Here is a 20,643-nt window from a genome sequence, read left to right on the forward strand (position 1 = left end):
TTACCCTCAAAGAAAAATAAATTGTTCCAAAGGTGCCTATAAATCCTTATGGTCAGGTGGATATTCTCTGTTTCACTTTAAGAAACAGACATAGAAGGATTTATGCTTTTTTTAGTCCAGTCTGTTCCTGCAGTCAGCACCATATCATATAATAACTTTCATAAATTCACCGAACTGTGACTCGAAAAGCAGAACCTCACAAACTTAAAGTAATGTTTCTTTCTGTTTAAAACTACAATTCCCTTTCAACTGAATCAGTATAAAGGGAACAAAACTACTACAATTTCAAGCATTGAGGAGAAAATTGCTATGGATGTCTCAATAGATACTAGGAGAGAGAGTAATAGAGTTGGGCAGCTGCTTGCATAACTAAAACGTACAAGGTTGTCTGTATGTTTGCAGGATTTTATGCAAATCCTGAGGCTTTTCCCTCCTCTGATTAAACATGTGCAAAACAGAATAAATCCTCTCACAGTGGATCTTGTTGTAGCTAATTTCTGCAACTTCCAGACATTGGTAAAGCCTGCCTTATATGTAATACAGCTGTAGCTGTGGTCTCTGTCCTGGAGACTGATTCCTAAAAGCTGTAAGTTAGTTGCCCTGTTGCAGACCTGTGAGTTTTTCTAGAATGGATATCACTTACAGATTGGTAGCTATAAAGGGCAAGAAACTCTTTGCATCTTCCAGGTCTGCTCCATTTACTTGTATTTTTTTTTCCCTTTTTTCCACTGAGTTACTAACATTTACCTTCTAAAAAGAGGCTTTTTTCCTTGTATGTTTATCTGGACTTGTTGGATGGATAACTGTATTATTCATTACCCTTTTTCCTTTTTTGCTGGTTTCTTTGCTTCCTCATACTGTTTCCTGTTTATTCCTCAGTGTACTGCACTTACCCACCAGACAGGGTAGCCTCCCTGCCCAGAATAGGATGGTTCCAGATTAATCTTCAAGGCTCTTCACCACACTGGAAATAAATCCAAAATAGTTCTGCTCTGGTTAAATAACAGGAGGTTTGAAAAGCTGGGGAGTAGCTTTCACCTTGGATCAGCATCTTATTCAGAGCTCGGATAATGACTCAATTTTATATGGACCCTTTTATAAAACCAGACCCAACCCACCCAAACACATCCTTTCTTCTGCCTCCCAAAACCAGCAGCAGGTTATGAATAAAGTTTTTTATGTCACAAGAAGAGGAATTCGGAGGGTTATAAATTACAACCTAGACCTGCTCTGGAGACTGCCATTCTCTTGCTAGTGTTGTGCACAGGTTGCTATTAGCCCTTGCTTTGAAGCACGAAGCGATGACTTCCTAATGGACATTCAACAGTAAGGTGGTTAAATGTAATACCTGGGCTGGTGCTGACACATGGAGCTCTTTCTGCTGGTGAACCTCACCTGTATGGTGAAGGAAAGCCTGAGGAAGAGCTGCTTGTAACGGAAGTAGTAAACTTTTGAACCAGAAGAAAGAAAAGCCGTTAGAAGGGGGGATAAGGGACCTGATGTGTGTATCTTCAAAGACAGTTCCAAAGTAATGGGGTTTTTTTGGTGCCCTGGACTGAAGGTGTCAGAAAAATTGTTTCACGAAAACTGAGAATTAGAAGAGTAATGAATCCAGTGCAAAGTACCAAATGCTGCTCTAGGGGCATATGGTTCATCTCACTCGAGATGGTCCATTGGACAATAGGGTCAGCTTCAGGTCATGGTGAATACCTCCTGTGGTTCAGCGAGCTCCTCCTGCTATGCATACAACTCTTTGTCTAGAAGACACGTTTTAGGAATAAAATTCTGTAGAAAGAGCTAGCTGACTCAGGTGAAACCCACTTTTGCTGGGACTACACATTCTGTTTCTTCTTCCTGGCCCTCTGTTTTGTAGAAGACAAATGCTGTGACATTTTGTCTTAGTGTGTATATCTATTTAGTCTATAAAATGTCATTAATAAGGATGACTTTTGGGACCCTTGGCATGGACCCATAACACTTGAACACACAACACAGGACGGAGACGGGAAACTTGTCAGGGATAAAACTCTCCTCACCAAAGAAGCTTTTATACTGCAAACTACAGTTCTCCTAATAACAGTTGCTCCACACAGCTTTGTGCGATACTGTCCCAGATTTATGGCTGGTGGTTTCCTGAAGAGCTATTTGGGTAGTCCATGCTTCCAGTGAAACAACTTTCATATGTCCTGTAACAAATCCAAATGTGTAATGGAGTAGGTCATTTGTCTTGAGTTTTAATGCAAAATAAAGTGATGTGGTGAGCTTTTTTCTTCTCTGTGGTGGGGGAAAAACTGGTTCATTTTCAACTTGGATCCCAGCTTTCTGATTTCTGAAGTCACCCATGTGGAGGTGATGTTAGATTTGTAATGCTGTCTCACGCAGCATAGAGCAACACTGTCTTAGTGACAGTAAGTAAAGCGAACTAATGTCTTCAGGTCTATTCTTGTCCATTTGTAATAGTATTAATGTCCTTCTAACAACAGCAAAGATTGCCAAAGCGGGGGCGGGGATATTAGGAAAGAGCTGACAAGATTTACAGCTCTTGTAATGTGATTTAGCTGCTAGAAATAAGAATAATATCAGAGGCCCAAAACAGTTAGACTACCAATGTAAGGAACTTTGGGTCCAGGGATTAGGATGCTAACCTTTTTCAAGAGTGCTTTGGTAGCAGTTTCTATTGGCTACTTAATATAAACACACTGGATTAATACAGCTTTATGTCTGTTGCTAACCTTTTGAAATGGTTATGTATTTAATAATTACTGTTCTCAATCTACTACTGTATCTATCACATCTAAGTCTCAAAAACATAACTAGTTTACCACCTTGAAGAGTTAAGTCACTGTTTGACAGGAGGCCATCCCACCCGATGGACAGTGGGAATGCCTCAGCCAATTCACTGTCAGGCAGACATCAAATGCATGAAGTATTTTGGGCTGTTTCAACAAAAAGCTTCACTCCTTCCTTCAGCACCAGCACCATGTGTTTCACAGGTGAGCATGGAGAGCTGCCACATGATGCGGGAGGAGGACGAACTGCAGGAGTGCTCTGTACCAAGACGAGCATTGCTGTGAGGTTGGGCTGCGGAGCACCTCGGCTGCAGGAAAAAGCCTTGCCCAGCACATTGCTGGCCTTGATGCTCTTGGGGTTCAGCCCTAGCATAGCTATCACAGAGTTTTTTAAGTGCAAACATCAATAGTACACAGCACTCAGTGTTTTCTTCTGTTTTCCGCTTGGAGTACTGGCTATTTAAAAGCCTAGTGCTATTCAAAAGATCTGAGCCCCTGATCACAGGGGTGTGAAAACACAAAATAAATTAGACCCCTTAGGGGGAATATACTTCAAAGCATGCTGTTTGGTTATTGAAGGGTCAAAACCATGCAGTGCAGATATGATTCTCTAGTCATTTTGATCTGCCATGTGAATGAATATGAGAATTTTTTCCTTAGCCTGTGCCCTTTTCTCTTGCTGATTATGATTATGCTGTGGTAGTGACATTAAAAGTATGATGGTTGCGAATGAAAGATGTCACTTCTATTAATCACAAATAGCAATGTTTCTGAAATGATGTCTCTGTAGGTGGATGGAGGTCTGCTTGGATGAAGAGCTGCCCCCAACTACAGAGCTGGAGGAAGGCTTAAGAAATGGTGTTTACCTTGCCAAGCTTGCAAAATTCTTTGCCCCTAATGTGGTGTCAGACAAAAAGATCTATGATGTGGAGCAGACACGCTATAAGGTAATAATTTTTTCAGTTCTCTCACTAACAAGATAAAAAAAAATGTAGTATCTGTTTTCCAACTCTTAAAGGTACCCAAGCGTGGTTGGCTAACTTTCTGTATCTCTTCCATAAGGCTGTCAGGACTAGATGGAAGACACACAGCACTGAGCAGCCAGTGTGATAAGTTAGAAATGTTTTACCCTTAGAAAACCTATGTTAGTGTCACTTCATGTTTTTCAAGCTGAACAAATTATACTTCTGGCTCCAGGGAGAATGTAAACTTTACCATTTATACAATTATTTCTCATTAAGAATAGGAACCAAAAGCAATTCAGTAATTAAACTTGATAACAATTTAGAATTTTCCTCATTTTGTATAGAAGGACATTCACTTCATTAGATCTGTGTGTTCATTTTACCAAATTTAACACTGAGAAGCCAAAACAAGCTAAAAGCTAAATTAAGTTTAACTTGCTACCTGTGCAAGCTGTTCGTTAACTCCAAGATCCTCAATAATATAGAAATAAATATATGCGTATAGAGTAGCCCCACTGTGGAATACATTATCTCAGCATGTAGAGGGTGCAGAAAAAAAATCAAAATGAACTTTTCTAAGGTGTAATCACTGGCTGTTGTTCAAGAGCTGAGAAATTAAGCTGTTCTAGGTCCCACATGGTTAACAGAACCTTGGTTAAGAATCCTGGTTGTATTTAAATGCTTTTCTTGAAAATCTCCAAAACCTGAGTTAAGGCTTGTTTCTCCCCTTTTCATTTTTAAAGAGTCAATGTAAAAGAAAAATTATAATACTTTCCCACTTTGCTGTTCTAACTGCTGCTTGTGTAGGCTGTGGGGAGGGTCAGATATTCAAGTAGATGTGAACAGTGACCAAGAGGTCCTTATCTGTTCTCCTTCACAGTAGTGCTGAGCAGTGTTACCAGTTCTGTGTTTTAGAGGCAGTGGTTCCTGATATTCGACAGCCAGCCTTTACTCCCAAAGACCACTGAAGGGCTGTATAAATGGCCACTTCAGTCACAGTCCACCTCTGGGTGCAAATCCAACTCAGGTTTCATAAAAGAATGAGCTGGATAGTGTGGGGCTGTTGATCTGTCAGGATGCTTCATTAGCAGGATTGCAGCTGTGGTGCTTTGGTCTCCAGGCTCAAATGAGGGAAAATTCCCTGAACTCGACTTCAGGATATAGAATTGGGAAGCAATAGGAGGATCAGTAAATAACTAGCTTTGTCATTTTTATCATCTTTTCTCTCTATGTTTCCAACAGAGATCTGGCCTTCACTTTCGGCACACTGACAACACTGTGCAGTGGTTAAGAGCAATGGAGTCCATTGGTCTGCCCAAGGTAAGCTTTTAAATTTTAGGAAAGAAACTGGCTCGAGGCACTGACTCAGAGACCTTCTTTCATCTGCTTGAGCGTAAACGGTTGCTTACAGTAAGTCTACAGGGAAGGGGTAATTCAGGAAACAAATCTGAAGAGAAGATAACGCTGAAAGCAGTGGCAGTGTCAGTTATGTGCTACTGGTGATGGTGTTTGTGGGCTGAGGCTGCTGTGAATGAGTGCTGTGGGTGGAAATGCTCAGGGTGCTTCTCCTGTGGGAAGACAAATGGGGACGCTAGCAGTGTTTTAGCTATATCTTGTTGCTAGTACAGTCTCTGTTGGGGCCTGAAAGGAATATGGTTTCAAACTGAAAACTTAAATGTTTGCTTCCTTTAGGTTACTACCTCTCACTGTGTCTTTTGCTGTCTCTTTCTCTTAATGTACGTCCCAGTTTCTCTGCCTCTACCCTGTTTCCAGACTCTCCTTGCACGCTCCAGTGTGCCTGCGTGGCTATGCTGCTGCTCCTCTTCCACCAGCTACTTTCTTGGGTCACCTCTCATACCTATGTTCCTCCTTGCGGGCCTTCACTTGTCATCTTCCCCCTCTGCTGCTGTTTCTGGGCACCAGTGAGTCTTTTCAGATGAAAATCCTTTAAAAAAGGGCCACGTGAAAACACCTAGTCTGCTTGTTTGGACATTTCAGCACCCACCCATATCCTGGGGTGAGTACTCCTTGCCCAGACTGCCCAGCAGCCGCCCCGGATTGCCTGGATTGGGGCAGCCCCGGCACTACCCCATGTGCTGTGGGATTGGGCACAGCGGGGATGTTCAGACAGCTGCCTGAAGGGCTGCAGGGGCTAGTGGCCAGTCACTGTGGGCAAATGTGCCACAGGTGCCCATAAGTAGAAAAGGGGACCTGTGACTGCCATCAGAAATGCAGTAGAGGTGAGGAGACTCCTGCCTCTCTCAGGTCAGGCTTATTTTTTTTTTGTCTAACTTGAGTCCTCCATTCAGTTGGCTCACTTCCACCCTGCCATCCCTCCTCTGAAAGATTTTGCCTTGGTTGCAGAGGATGGCCATGGCCAAAATCTTAAGTCTTGAGTCTCCCTCCCAAACCTGTTGTGAGCAAATGTGGGCACTGCGCTCCTGATTTACTTGGTCTTGTCCTATTAACCGTGGGACCGCATAGCCCTGAGTGCTGGGCCTGGGCTGGAAGCATGCTGCCAACTCTCACGGTTAGCTAAGTCTTTTATTTTATTTTTGTGGAGAAGCAGTGTTTAGTTACTGGGACCAAGGCCAGGAACAAATTAGTGGTAGAACCAGAATTGGAACTTATGATGTGACTTTTTGGCTAAATTGTTTAATATTCTTCTCTGAAAAATCTTTCTCTGTAAATGATGTATCCACACAGTTAGTGGTGCTGGCAATTAGAATTTTGCATTTTTAAAACACACTTGATAGGTTTCACTCTGTGAGGCTTTGCAGATTGTAACTACATCATAAGCTTTGGGTGTCTGTAAGAAGGACAAGCCCTACTGGCTGAGCTTGTGCCAAAGGATCTTTTCTAAAAATCTTGCTGAAATGCTGTCTGCTTGTCTTCCTTTTCTCCCCTCTTCATAAGTAGCTTTTGTGCTTTAGTAAACTATTCCTTATGAAAACTAGTGATCAAGTTAAAAGAAGAGATTTGATGCATAACTGTATAGAAGTAATAGCTGAACTTATCTGCAAGTTTAAGGTATGGTTCTGCAGAAAGCTTATTTTAGCTACTTTTCTGCTCAGTAATGAGTCTTCTCCTTTAACTGTGTGCTCTTTGGCTTTTAGATCTTTTATCCAGAGACTACAGATGTCTATGACAGGAAAAACATCCCTAGGATGATATATTGCATTCATGCTCTAAGGTAACTGGTGACGGGAGTGAAAGTTGAAGTAACTGCTATATTTAGGAGCATAAGTCTTGAAGTGGCTTTCTGGTAACAAGTATATCAAAATCTGACAAAATTTACAAATTCATTAATTTAAAGTTGGAGAAAAAAGTTCAACTTTTTCAGGACAAATGGCCAAATGGCCAAATTGTTTTCAAAATACAAATGAAGGACTATTGAATTTAGCGCAGACATCCCTCTCAAGGAGTACATCCCCTCACAAAGCACACATATCTCTTTCAAAACACAAACTGCAACAGAAACCGCATAAATTAGCAAAAACTTAGCAAAATAATAATGTAAACATGGGGCAGGCGTGCTGATCAGAGTGAAAACGATGATGAAGTGACATATTTTTGTCCCAAAAGAGGAGCAAATAATTGCTGTACTCTGAGCTCATTCATGTGAAAATTAACATTTTCCAAGCTTTTAAAGTTCTGAGCAACTTACTTTTGAATGAAAAGGCAAGAAGGCTTTGACCACACCACTGAAGGTAGAGCAGAAAATTTTTTTATGACCTAACTTAAGTATTTTCTTGATGTTTAGAACTAAAAGCAACAAGCGTCTGCTTTGTGCTGTCCCGGGTGTGAAGCAATGCGGTTATTGAGCTTTCTAACAGAACTATGTAGATTTAACACAGAGAAGATATTTTCTTACTTCCGTTCTTGGAAATCCTGATGCCATCTTTAGTTGAGATTTTTTTCCTATGTTAATTCATTTATGTACAGTCAGTGTGCATAACTTAAGTGCTTAAATTTGACAAGATTATTTTTAATTACCTCTTTAAGAAGCATGAAATAGCCTTAACTGTAGGTAATAGGAGCAAAAATCTCCTTCTGTCCAAAGGATCTATTTAACATCTGAAATGTTAATATTTCAAAGGGAAAGTCTTTGGTTATTTGTGGGTTTGCTGATATTTGAGATGCTAGAGGGCCTGAAGATAGACAGTGACTCTAAGCAAAATGGTTTAAATATATTTTTAAGATATGTCTTTGTTCAAATCTGAAATGAAGTCCATTGTACTTCGAGTATGTGGAACAACTTGCACTGTCAAATACAGCACTACTCTGGCCAGGAAGGAGTCACTTAACAAACACTTTCTAGACTTCTGTTGAATATAATTACCCTCTTGCTTTTCTCCTGTGGAGTTGTCAGTCCTTAAAGCCAGACCTGAAAAATATAAAGTTATAGTTCTAATTTCTTGCACCAGTTTTCTTGTGAAAGCCAATGTAGATTTGGCCCTGCACTAAAAGTGGTTAAGACCTGCTTCATTTAAATTAGGATGCTGACAGTGATTCTCCTTCCTAAATAGTAGTCTTTGTAAGACTTTTTTTTTCCCTGAAAAATATAGTTTTCATATCATCTTTACAAGCAGATCACTGCTACATCCTGGACAAACTATCCCTCTGAAGCTGGATGGCTTCAAAATGTTTTCCTAGGAAGCAGTAGAATGCTAAGCATTTGTTTCAAGAAAAAGTGCATTGTTTTCAGATCTGTTTTTTAAAGCATGTTACATATGAGCTAAGCTTAAAACAAGACCCACGAACCTCTGCCTGACATGAACTGCAGTTCTGCATGGGCGATGCAAAGGGAACTTCACTTGGGAACTGCCCTTTTCCTCTTTGCTTCTTCCTTGCTCCTGATGCCTCATATACAGCTTTCTTAACCCCAAGACCCCCTGCTTTTGGTTTGATGTGAGTTCCCTGAGGTTCAAGTTACACTATAAAAGCATTAAGCGAGCTGTTTCAAGTGAAATTATACCTTAATACAGAGTAGAAGCATCTTTGTGTTCCGTGCAAGACTCGAAGCATGTTTTCAGCACCACCTGGTGGTTCAGAAGTTTATCCAAACAAAGGAGCCTAGGAAGTAACTCTCACTGCTCAGTATCCTCCTGGAACTGCTGAACAGCAAAAATATGAATCTCTAATGTACATACCACCTTTTTTCCTCCATCTTTTTATTGTGGTGACCCCAAAAAAGGCCACCATGGCACTGTGATGCTGCTGATCTCCTTCACTCTTTGTATGACATCCAGTGCTTCAGCTAGGCCTATGTCCCTGTCTCAAACTTAAGAGTAAAATCTCTTTAAAAGCCCAGAAGGAAAGACTGTCTAGTAGGTCAGGGTAATGGAGGGACCTGGTTCATTACTACAGTCATATGGGGTTTTTCCTGCTATACCTAACTTGTATTTAAGACTGCTCTGAAAGGTGAGAATGGCAGCAGTCATGATTTTGAAGGGCTGCAGCAGTCAAGAGTGACCTACATGAGATGTGCCTTTGTGTGCATCTAGGTAATGACAGTGAAGGGAAGTAGTTGTGGTAGCATGGAAGATGAAATGCTGATTCTATGTGCTCTGAAATAAATGTGAAAGCTACAAAAAGTTGCATTGAAATATCATCCTGTAATTTGCTAATAACAAAAAAATCCCCGACAACAAAATAAAAAGGGAAATGTGCCCCTCTGGAAACAAAAAGCCCAAGCCACAAGGCACATTTGCAATGTATGAAGTTGGGGTGAAGTCATTTAAAAAAGAGGTGCAAAATAATCCTTTTGGAGGAATGCATTATTTAAGCCTTGTTTTTAAACTCTACCTTTTTGAGCCTGCTTGTGAAACTTACTTGTTTATTGAATTTCACTGATAAATTATAGAAACACCAAACTTTTGTAGATAAATACATGCCTTGTGTTTGGAAGATATTGAGACAATATGGATGTACTCTACTGTTTTTTCAGGTAACACCCCAGAGCTCTAGGAATAATGAGTATAGACTTTTTTATGCTATATTGAAAGAAAAATATTAGTTCCTGGATAGCACTTTGAGCTTTCTTCATTTTCCAAAAGCTAAATAGCTAATGACACAAATATATTTCAGAAGGGCTTGGATGGACTTACAGGTCCTTGTTCCTCTACTCTTACCAAAAAGGTTGTCAGTGACTTATGTGTCTTCAGCTATTAATTACAGGGATGTAACAACGCAAGTCAAAACAGTACACAGATCCAAAGCTATAGGATATACTAAAGTGCATTCACATCTTGATTTTTATTTTCCCAAAACTAGCTTTTGAATTTCTCTGTCTTCCACTAATGTTTCCTACTTGTTTACACATCCCCTGTGATCTGAGATACACTGACAGTGCCGCTCTCTTAGAGATGTCTCTGAAAAGTCAAGTCAAAAAAGAATTCGCTTTCTGTAAGACTTAAAAATACAGCATAAAGAAAACTGTAGGGTTAATTTATTTTGTATTGGCTCACGAAACTCAAGGGTTAAAGGACAAGCTTTGTAAAAGTGCTCTTCTCTTGTACAGAAAGCAAACACCTTGACCACATGCAGGACTTTAAAATCGAATTTTCTTCTTTACAGTTTGTATCTGTTCAAACTAGGATTAGCACCACAGATCCAGGACCTATTGGGAAAAGTAGACTTCACAGGTAATAAATTGCTTATCTAATCATATGCTAGATGGTTTCCTCACCCAGTAAATCTGCTAACATTGTACATATTTTCTGTTATGGTGTTTCTCCTCCCACAAGCTTGTCCTGAGCACCTCCTAATTAAATAGGTGGGAGGCTGCTATTTCTAATGGATGTCAGCCTCCAAAGGACAGAAGGGAGTGAATTTGCATGGAATACTTGTCATAACTTAGATTCCTTCAAAACGGGGAGGAAAAACTGCTAAGAAGCCCTGGCCACAAGCGCTTTCAAAAACATTGTACCCGTGTTTGTAGGTATCGTGATCCATAACTAAATTCGTATGGTTTTGTTCTGAGAATATTTCTTTTTTTATATGTGAACAGAGGAAGAAATCAGCAACATGCGAAAGGAGCTTGAGAAATATGGTATACAGATGCCATCTTTTAGTAAAATTGGTGGGATTCTGGCCAGTGAATTATCAGTGGATGAAGCTGCCTGTAAGTGTGGCTCTTGTTCAGTTTTCTATTGGAGAATTTGACGGAATGCTAACAAAATATTTTCTGTGTTTTAATTCACCTAGTTTGCCACCTCAGTAAATAGCAAGTAAAGCAAGGATGTTTTCACTATGACACTGCATCATTGTTACAACACCTCTTGCAATTTTTCAGTCTGCATGTTTGAGCATCTCCATTGAACCATAGGAAGTGCTACCAGAAACAAAGACATCTTACTATGTTTTGCATGGGTTTAATGTTTTTGTAGCTAGTGCTTCTGTAGAATGACAAATTGAGCTCTGTGCATGCCTCTGTACCATAGGGCCTACAACGGAGACAGTCATGAGAAGACGGTGTGTTCTCTCTGCCTGCTTCCTGTGTTGGGGTCTTGCAATTTTCCTCAGAAAGCCGGTCAATTTGCTGTGAGGACAAGGCACTGTTTCAGACAGACAACTCTCTCACATATGGTGGTGCATATCCAGAGGAACAATGTGCCTCCATGAGTAGCTTTCGATCTGTGTCACCCACAGCATGATAGAACCCTGCTAGAGGACACATCCTGCTGGTGCATCCAAAATAAGCTTTTCATTTTTAGGGGGATTGATACACAGTTATGGTCCTTTTCAGTCTATTTTGAACAGCTTCCACTCAAAACCAAAATTAAATGCTTTTTTGCTGCCCGAGTCTATCTGTAAATCTGTTTTTTCTCTCTAGTTCTTCTTTTTGTGAAATGAAGTTATATATTTAAAAAGAAAAATTGCTTGAACTTAAATGACATGAAGTGTTTCCACTTAAATCCATACTGGAGCTGTACTTATTTTCATCAAAATCTTAGCCTTTTTCAGAGGGCTAGACTGAGGAACAGAAGGGCTATCTTGAGTGTATTCAATGGCACAGTGGGTCATTGATAGAAACCAGCAATAGTATCGCAGACCGTAAATGGGGAGGTGGGGGGAATAAAGACTGTATTATAGTTATGTTCCACTACAACTTTGCTAAACCTTGCAAAGTAACATAACTGGAACAAGCTGATGCATTATGTTACTTGATGTGCTGAAATTTCCAGACCTTAACTTAAAACACACTTCCTCATGTTGATTCACGTTGTCTGTGTTGTATGTCTCGGAGGCCGTTATAGCTGAATATGTGCATGCTTCTGCAAAGCTAACTTTTAAAGTACTGCCTTTGGAAGTGGGGGTAGTTTGTCTCCTTTTTTAGCAAATTTTCAGAGATTTAGTGACTACCAAGCACTTTTCCAGGGAGCTTTCTTCCTTCCCTGAAGACAAAAAGGGCTGCAACTTCCTTCTCTGAAAGCCTTATTATAGTGCATGTAGGGTTTCCTTTAACTTCTGAATTGTTTTCAGTCTTCCATAGAAAAGCAGGGTTTCCTGATGCTGATTCTGTCCCTTTGGGCAAGGAGTGTGCTGTAGATAACATGCCCTGCCCCAGAACAGGAAACATCTGCTATGGGAACCCTCACGCACTGCTGAGGTTGGATGTGGAGATCCTGCTGGAGGAAAGGGTCAACCACCTTCCTTCCAAATCAGAGTGAGCACAACAAGATATGAAGTGAAACAACTGCTGATGAATCCTGCTATGCTGTCAGCAACAGTAGAAATCAGCATGAAAAGAGTAAGCTTAAGTGCTTTCAAAGCAAGTTTATTCTGCAAGTAGCCTACTCTGTTATTCCGTGCCTCTAGACTACTCTTTCAAGCCCAGTCAGGCTTCTCACTGTTTCTTTGGTAGATGGGTTCACAACATCCACCATACCTATTCACATCTCTGCTAACCTTGAACCTATCTTTTGACTACTTTTTGCTAGCTCCACTTACGTCAGGGAGGCCTCTTGCACAACTGTGGAAGAGATTACATACTTCCTATGTGTTTTGTTATATGAGGATGCAGGGGTGGTATGCGTGTCCAAGAATGGCAGTCGTCTTTTAGCCCCTAGAAGTTGATCTTGGTGTTCACAGAATCATAGAACATCTCAAGTTGGAAGGGACTCATGAGAATGATCGAGTCTTAACTCCCTGCTCCTCACAGGATGACCTAAAGATACACCATATGATTAAGACCATCATCCACACACTGCTTGAACTCTGACAGGCTTGGTGCTGTGACCACTGCCGTGGGGAGCCTGTTCCAGTGGGCAACCACCCTCTCGGTGAAGAACCTTCTGATGCCCAATCTGAACCTCGCCTATTCAGAAAGTTCAGTGTCAAAGGAACCAGTGTTGCTTGCTTCTCCACCGTGTCAGCTGCTTATGTTTCCCATCTGATGCTGTGCTGAACTAAGCTAGAGCGTAATAATTTTAGAACAACTTTCTACCTTGAATTTAATGCTAAGCAATGGATTATCCACCAAGAAAGAGCCAGGAAAATTGTTTCAGTAATTGCGCTTTCTGAGAGTGTTTATCTTTACTGTGTGCTTCGCTTGCCTATGTTGAGCTTCCAATGGTCTGATGTTCTGTTCTACTTTCCTAAATTTGTACACTATTTTGTTTTTCTTAAAACTCAAATTTCCTAATCATTGACAAGCATCTTTTATTTCTTTCATATACTGAAAGAAACTGAAGGCTTTTAAACTCAGATATGTAGAGCCTCACTTAAACTTAATTCAAAAAGTGCTTTTTACTGAATGCTTTTCTCCAGTTTAGCAGATCCATGCAAGGCCACGTAGCAAGTAAATAGTATAGAATAATGAAAGACATCACTCATGTTTTCCCTGACACATCTCATTGGTGGAATGAAAGTAAATCCTAGCAAGCTGCTGTGGTGATAAGTGGGGAGCTGCTGTATTCCTCCTTTGGGAGAGGATCTAGATAAACATTTCTCAGGAATTACATTTTATATAGTAACATCTGTAAAATCTTTTAGCTGAATGTGCCACCAGACAGCTGTTGAGGTCTCTTAGAGGTATGAAGGTCTGGATAAACTAGCTCAAGTGAAAATCCTTCATCTAGACTGATCTTAGGGCCAAATGTGTGCAGGAAATAACTGTGAGGGTGTGCTTAGCCATTACTCAACACCTAATTCACCTGCAAGTGGTTTTGATCTTGTACATTCACGTAAACTTGCTGTGTGGAGTAACAAGAGCATTCCTGACTTGTAAAATCATGGAATCAAGAATCAAGTTTTCTTGTTTTCTCAAAGGAAGAGTTTAACACTTATGCTGGTGAATGGCTGCAGTGAGCCCTGTGACAATTTTCCACTTTTCCTGTTCAAGAAGGTTGTTGGAATCCTGCAGAGCACTTTCTTTGGGTGTTCTTTCTCCCTGTTTGAAGTTTGCTGTCCTGTGGCTTTGCAGAAGTAGGGACCATTACATCACTGTCTCTCTGTTTCCCCAGCTGCGCATATTGATCTTCAGGAAAGGAGCCAGTTCATCCCAGACAGGCTTAGATGTGGTGTGCAGGGATGCACCCTGCCTGGGGAGTCTTAGCTCTGTTTGCTGGAGGACAAGTGTCACAGAGTTTGAATTTCCTTATTCTTATGTAGTATCTTTCAGATATAGTTAATTTAGACAATACTTTCATATTTCTCATATTTTTATATACACGAAATCAGCTTTAAGAGGAAAAACTACAAAAACGCTTTTAATTCCTGCCTACAATTGCCTTCTAAATGACATAGGACTTGAACAATAAAAAGTAACTCATGTTTTATTTTCTGTTAGTAAAACAGTAACCCCTAGTTGGGAGAAGGGCAAACAGGGAACAGACGGCAACCTGCCATTTTTGAGCAAACACCAAGTGCTTTTGTTGCTGCAGTCTAGGTGAAATATTAGGAGTGGGATGTTTGAAGGGGAATATATAAACTGTTGAGCATATCTTACAAGCTCATTTCAAATAAATCAAAGGAGACAGTGGCAATTTTGAATGTTTTGCGTGCTGAAATTTAGGATTGTGCTTTTGATTTCAGTGCATGCAGCAGTAATAGCAATCAACGAAGCTATTGAGAAGGGAATAGCTGAGCAAACCATTGCAACTCTGAGGAACCCAAATGCAATGTTGGTAAACGTGGATGAAGAACTTGCACAGGACTATCAGAATGAACTTTTCGAAGCTAAAAGGAGAAAAGAATCAAATGCAAGACTTAAGGTAGTGGTATTTTGTTAGCACTCCAATATACAGGTTCCTTCATGATGCTTCTTAAGCTGTAGTATTACCATTTTAAAAATTAACTTAAATTAATGTTTATAATTAGTGCAACTAGGAAAAAAAACACTTTTAAGCTAAATGAGATAAATAATGGTAATGCAACAAGCTGGCAGGCAATTTAATAAGAATATGATTACTATAAGTATGATGTTGCTTAACTTTGACCAAATATCGGAAGACTAAAAACAAAAAAAGACTGGTTTTCCTCTATCAGCTACTTTAGAAAAAACAAATTTTTAGTTTATAAAGTTGCAAAACAAATGGTACCTTTTTTGAGCATAAAGTATAACCTCTGCCACAGATCATTAATGTGAAATTATTTGCTTTGTTTTTTACATGAAAGCTAATTCTCTCTGTAGCTGAAAAATGTTATTTTACGGCAAGCAGAAAATGCTTTAAATATTGCTCAGCGTGTTACTACAAAGTGCTCATTTCTTCAGTTCACATGGTCAACAAATATTAATGACTCCCACTAACAGCTTTTCTCTCTGCAAAGTTTGTACTAGCAACAATTTTGTTTTCTTAGAATGGCACAATCTCTGAAGAAGAGAGAGATGTCTACGAGGAGCTGCTGACACAAGCTGAGATTCAAGGCAATATCAATAAGATAAACAGTAAGCCATTCTGGATCCTTATGGAAGTGTGCACATAATATGTGATCTCCCAGATTCCAGCTGAACACAACTTGAATCCACAGGAACAAACAAAATACTTCTGTGAAAACTTACAAAATATGCGGAAGTAGCTAATGTCTGTCTAAACCAGTTTTTTCTTTCTGCTCCTTCTCTACTAATCTTTTGAGGGGGATGATGTCTGTTTATGGGTTTTGCTGTAAGGATTCCTCAGTTCAGAATCAAATCTTTTATTGCCTGCTCTGTTTCCTTATGTTTGAGTTCCTTTTGTGTGCAGAATACTGTAAATTTTGACCCCCTCTTCTATATAGAACCGAAATTCATTCGTAAGCTTCAGGTTAGCCATGGTTGAAGTGCTCCCACGCAGGCTCGCACAGAGCCAGAGACTCCCTCTGTAGGATTGGTCTTGAAATAGACAATCCTCTGCTGGATAAAGATTGCCATCCTAGCTGGCTTTTACAAAAAGTGAGATGCTGACAGCGATGGACTTCTTTTCACAAAAGCGTATTTGCTCTTTAAGCATTGTTTTCATTTCAGTTCACATAGCTTTAGTCGAAGTGAATGAGGCTATTGACCGGCAAGATGAAGTGGCACTGATTGCAGGTTTGAACCGTCCTGCTTTGAGCCTACTTGAAGTTCTGCCGCAAAATTCCTCATGGTACCTATTGCAATTGTGTGATTCTAAAGAACAGAAAATGCAGGTAATTAAATGGAACAGGTACTACGGATCAGTTCGCATTTTTGACTGATGTTAATCCACAGGGAAATTGCCTTTTCTCTGCCTTCAGCATCACTTAGGAAACAATTTTATAAAGGTTTTAAAATAATTGGTGTACTTATTGACACCAGAGTAGCTGCATGTGCTCTGAAGAGTGTGATGCCCTTATAAGTAGTTGCTAAGATATAAGGAAATTCGAGATATAGCATGCAGCCTCTAATATTATGTTTGCTTTGAAAATGAGTTATAACTTGAGTAGAACAAAAGGTAATATTGAATCATTAACAGCAAATGAAAGAGTTAATTGGGTTTTAAGGAGAAAATCCATCATTTTGATTAAGATGAAAATCACAAGGAAAAGACTAATGCTGTGTTTACTGTGACATGGTATTTGATGCACAGGGGATAGTACAGTGAAATCCTAGTGTTTCACCAAGGCATTTTGTACCTTATTTCCTATCAAACTTAAAAACATCATTAAATCCTTTTTTCTAATCTGCTAGATAGCAGGGGTTCCAAATATGCTCGACAAAAGTGAAATACAGAAAGAAGTTAGTGTTGCCAATGCGGAAGCTGAGGCTCACAAGCTTAGTGAGTAATTGTTTTAATACTCATTTTTTACCATGACTGTTTAATTATGTTAAGCTGATTAACTGAATCCACCATTATTGCATGTAAACAAGGTTTCTCTAAATGAAACCATATGCGTTGCATTTCTTTTTTGTAACTGTTCTTCTCAGTGTCACAATTGCCAAGTCACCAATCTGTGCTGCATTGGATATACTCTTATCAGAGGTAGCTAACACTTTTTTGCTTTGAATAACTTGAGTCACTGGTAAACACATTGGATAAAACTGAAGGCAATGCATGGCTTGATGGCTTGAACAAATATTTATCAGTGCAGTATTAATCCTCACTTGGGAGCAATTACCATTCTTGTAGAATTAAAATAGAATTATCACATGGAAGAATATTTTGCAATCACATCAGAGGAAAATTGTTCTCATTTTTAGACACACATGTCTAAATATAACCTATTCTTAGACTGTTACTAATGTCATAAGACACAAGTTATAGTCGGTAAAAAAAAAATATAGTTAAGGGGGATCTAAATTTGCAGTGCATGTATTGCTGCTTTTGATTGGAGACTTCTTTGCTAAGTTGTTCGTCTTTGGTTAAACTGCTGTCATTTCATGCTACATCTGGGCATGGCTTAGTGGCTCTTTTGTTTCTGGTATTATTTCCAATGCTTTGAATCCAGGCTGACTGCTTTTTTAATGTGACTTAAAGGCTGCACTGTGAGGTCAACTCAAGGCAGAAGATGTTTGACTTGCTACCGCAAATGTTACTCTCTTTCAGATTGGTTAGGCATGGTGAGCAGTACTTTCTCCAAAAGCGCTGCTCCTTGGTAAAGGAAATGAAAAGGAAAAATGTGATGTATGAAAAGCAGTAACAGCAATCTGGAGAGCAACTTCTTTCTTATGTTTGGTTTGAAAAGCTAAAAATAGTGGGGTTTTTTATTGGAATGCGGACAATGTAGTGTGTTCTGCATGCTGCATGCTTAATTCCTGCATTAGGAATCAGTAGCTTGGCTATTGACTATAGAGCTAGTCTAGTCCATTTGTGGATTCTGACTCTTCTTGGTTTTGCTCTCTTCTCTGAAAAAGCATGTACACCGTAGCTTTGAGAGCCTTTCCTTTTTCTAACCTCTGGAACAGCCAATAGAGAGACCCTTCAAGAACAACGTGGCCCCATATGACCATGTTTCAGAGCAACTGAAATGAGAGGCGAGGGGCTTATATAGGTGGTCTTGGTTACTTAGGTTTTCAAAGTCTGTGTTGTACAGTAAGATCTGAACGTTGCTGCATATATGAACCTGATAGTGTCTGCTGTACAAGCAGTCTTGTACAGACTTGAGCAGCCAGTGGTGACTAAAAACATTCCCTGGGTAATAGTATACAGAAAAGTCGTAAGATAAGGTGGAGGAGATAGGGGTTATTTTGCTGATGGAAATGACATTTACATAATTGTCATTCTTTACTCAGACACCTGTGCTCCAGCCTTCAAGGTTGTTTCCCTTTGCACAAGACTAGAGCAGTCCCTTGTGCAAGGTGTTCCTGGGTGTGTTCTGGCCTGGGTTTCTTCAAAGTTGGCTCTTCCACTGGTGCAATTATGGTGGCTGTGACTAAGCTACGGGGCGTTGTAAGGTTTCTGCAGCTGCCCAAGTGGGAGGTGATTTTCTGCATTTTCCTTCTGGTGTTCAAACCTCTGTTGAAGTCAGTTCAGCAAAAAGCAAAACAGGCGAGTTGTTCAGGTACTGAAGAGGATTATGCTCATACTCCTTTATGGTGGTCTGTTTCATTTGAAATTTGAGCGGTAGAGAAGGGATTTCTAGATGGTAGTGCTTGTGAGGACTAATCTTCCATACTGTTAGACAAACGAACAGGTGATGTCATACAGAGGAAGTCCTAGAAGCTGTAGCAGGTGGTTTTCCATCAGTTCAGCTACTGAAAATCCCAGCCTCCCAGCATATATGGCTGATTTCTACCAGGCCTCCTGAAATGGACGGTAAAAATGTCATTGGTGTTGCAGGACAGGCTTGCTCTAGCTAGCTAAGTTAGGTCCTGCCAAAAAAGAGGTGGCAAGGGAGGAAACAGGGCGCAGGAGGAAAGGAGCATTGGGGTGAAGCAAGACTGAGGCACTGAAGCTGGCATACCCAGCAGTACCTGCTGCAAGCAAACCCAGGACAGGTGTTAGGTCTTTCTCTGTGCTAGGATGGGGTCAGCTCCTTGTTTTGGGTTGAAGGTACACTAAGGAGTCTCTAATATCTAAAAGTCCAGAAACTTTAAAGTCTTCCAGGCAATTATTTGCTGCATACCTCTGAATAGACACTGGTTTTGCAGCATTCAGCAGTTGTGTTTCGAAGAATCTGACACAAATTCGTTTTTTCTCTAATGACAGCAAATTATATTCTTTGGAATAACCTCATTGTCATCTACATGGCATAAAGAGCAAATGGCAAATGAAAATTAATAGGCTTTTTTTTTTCCCCTGCTGTTCTCTAGAACATATAGCAGTTGACAATATCAATACTGCAATTCGTAACTGTGATCCTAGTAAAACACTGGTTGCATTGATGAAACCGGAGGCGCAGCTGCCTGTTGTTCACTCATTTGCTTCTGCTGTCTATCAGACTGAGCTGTTCAACCTCCAACAACAGAATGCTGTGGTAAGAGTGAAAACTTGCGACCTGCTCGCCGATGTTACGTAGTCAAACCATGAAAGAGCACAAACATAGCATGTTGTTGTGTAAAATGAGACTTAATTCTCTTGCCATGCTGTTACATATTGCACGAATGGTTTGGGTTGAATAGGCAATATTGAATCACAGAATTTGTTTCTTGACACACTTTGCTCTGAGCTCTTGTGTTGCAACAAATCCACTGACATTTTTAGTTGTTGAATGCTCTTAATGAGGACTAACTCTGTTTTGTAGGTTGTGTAGAAGAGTAATTGCCTGCTGTGAGGTTAAGACCAGAATAGATGGGGTTGTGGGGCAAAAGAAGGAAAGGCTGAAGGGAGGTGTAGGAAACTCAGTGAGCTCTATCACCAGTGTTGTGTTAATCTGGCATGCCTGTAGCTAGGGAATTTGCTAGGCTTTTTAAATCATGTCAATCTCCTTGACTGTGTCTAGACTGTGTAACTCAATTGTTACACTGCTTATTTGACTTCCTGACTGAGGTACGTTATCATTCTACAGAACTACCTGGCACATGATGAACTGTCTATTGCAGTAGAAATGTTGTCAGCTGTTGTGTTGCTAAACCAGGCCTTGGAAAATAAGGATGTCCTAATGATAAAGAATCATCTCAGAAATCCATGCATTGGCTTCAATAATCTGGAAGAGGAAAACTTTCAACGGTAAAGGTTCATTTTGTCTCATCTGGATGAGACTTGGCAACTTCTGCAAAAGGATAAGTAGGCATTTTACTAGGTGGGCTGTCCTGTGTTGTGGCTATGAATTTGAAAGAGCTGCAAGATAACCATCTGTGTTAAAGTTAATAAGGGATAATGTGACAATTGTGAAGTTGTATATCCATAAGTATGAGCAATTGCACAATCTCAGATGTTTGAGGGCAGAGAATGTGTGAGGTGCAGGGAAAATAACCTTGGAAAGCAAACATTAAGATCTGACAAGAGGTTTTGCAAGCACTAAAACATGAACCAACTGTAGCTGGAAACTGTTAAATCAGTAACGTT

General features: G+C 40.1%; 1 protein-coding gene across 3 annotated transcripts in view; it reads left to right on the top strand.

The window, feature by feature from the left end:
* Nucleotides 1-20,643, top strand: part of IQGAP2 (IQ motif containing GTPase activating protein 2) — a 128,817-nt gene that overhangs the window by 63,040 nt on the left and 45,134 nt on the right. Inside the window, exons 3-13 of one of the 3 annotated variants that reach the window (XM_075411839.1) lie at nt 3,580-3,736; nt 4,997-5,074; nt 6,871-6,947; nt 10,334-10,401; nt 10,767-10,880; nt 14,795-14,973; nt 15,560-15,647; nt 16,203-16,366; nt 16,887-16,974; nt 19,449-19,612; nt 20,144-20,304. In XM_075411839.1, the coding sequence (XP_075267954.1) occupies nt 3,580-3,736; nt 4,997-5,074; nt 6,871-6,947; nt 10,334-10,401; nt 10,767-10,880; nt 14,795-14,973; nt 15,560-15,647; nt 16,203-16,366; nt 16,887-16,974; nt 19,449-19,612; nt 20,144-20,304 (1,338 nt within the window). The remainder of the gene's footprint in view (nt 1-3,579; nt 3,737-4,996; nt 5,075-6,870; nt 6,948-10,333; nt 10,402-10,766; nt 10,881-14,794; nt 14,974-15,559; nt 15,648-16,202; nt 16,367-16,886; nt 16,975-19,448; nt 19,613-20,143; nt 20,305-20,643) is intronic. The other 2 variants (XM_075411840.1, XM_075411841.1) reach the window with 2 other exon arrangements.

Source organism: Opisthocomus hoazin, chromosome Z, assembly GCF_030867145.1.
Source record: "Opisthocomus hoazin isolate bOpiHoa1 chromosome Z, bOpiHoa1.hap1, whole genome shotgun sequence".
In the NCBI taxonomy this organism is placed as follows: Eukaryota; Metazoa; Chordata; class Aves; order Opisthocomiformes; family Opisthocomidae; genus Opisthocomus; species Opisthocomus hoazin.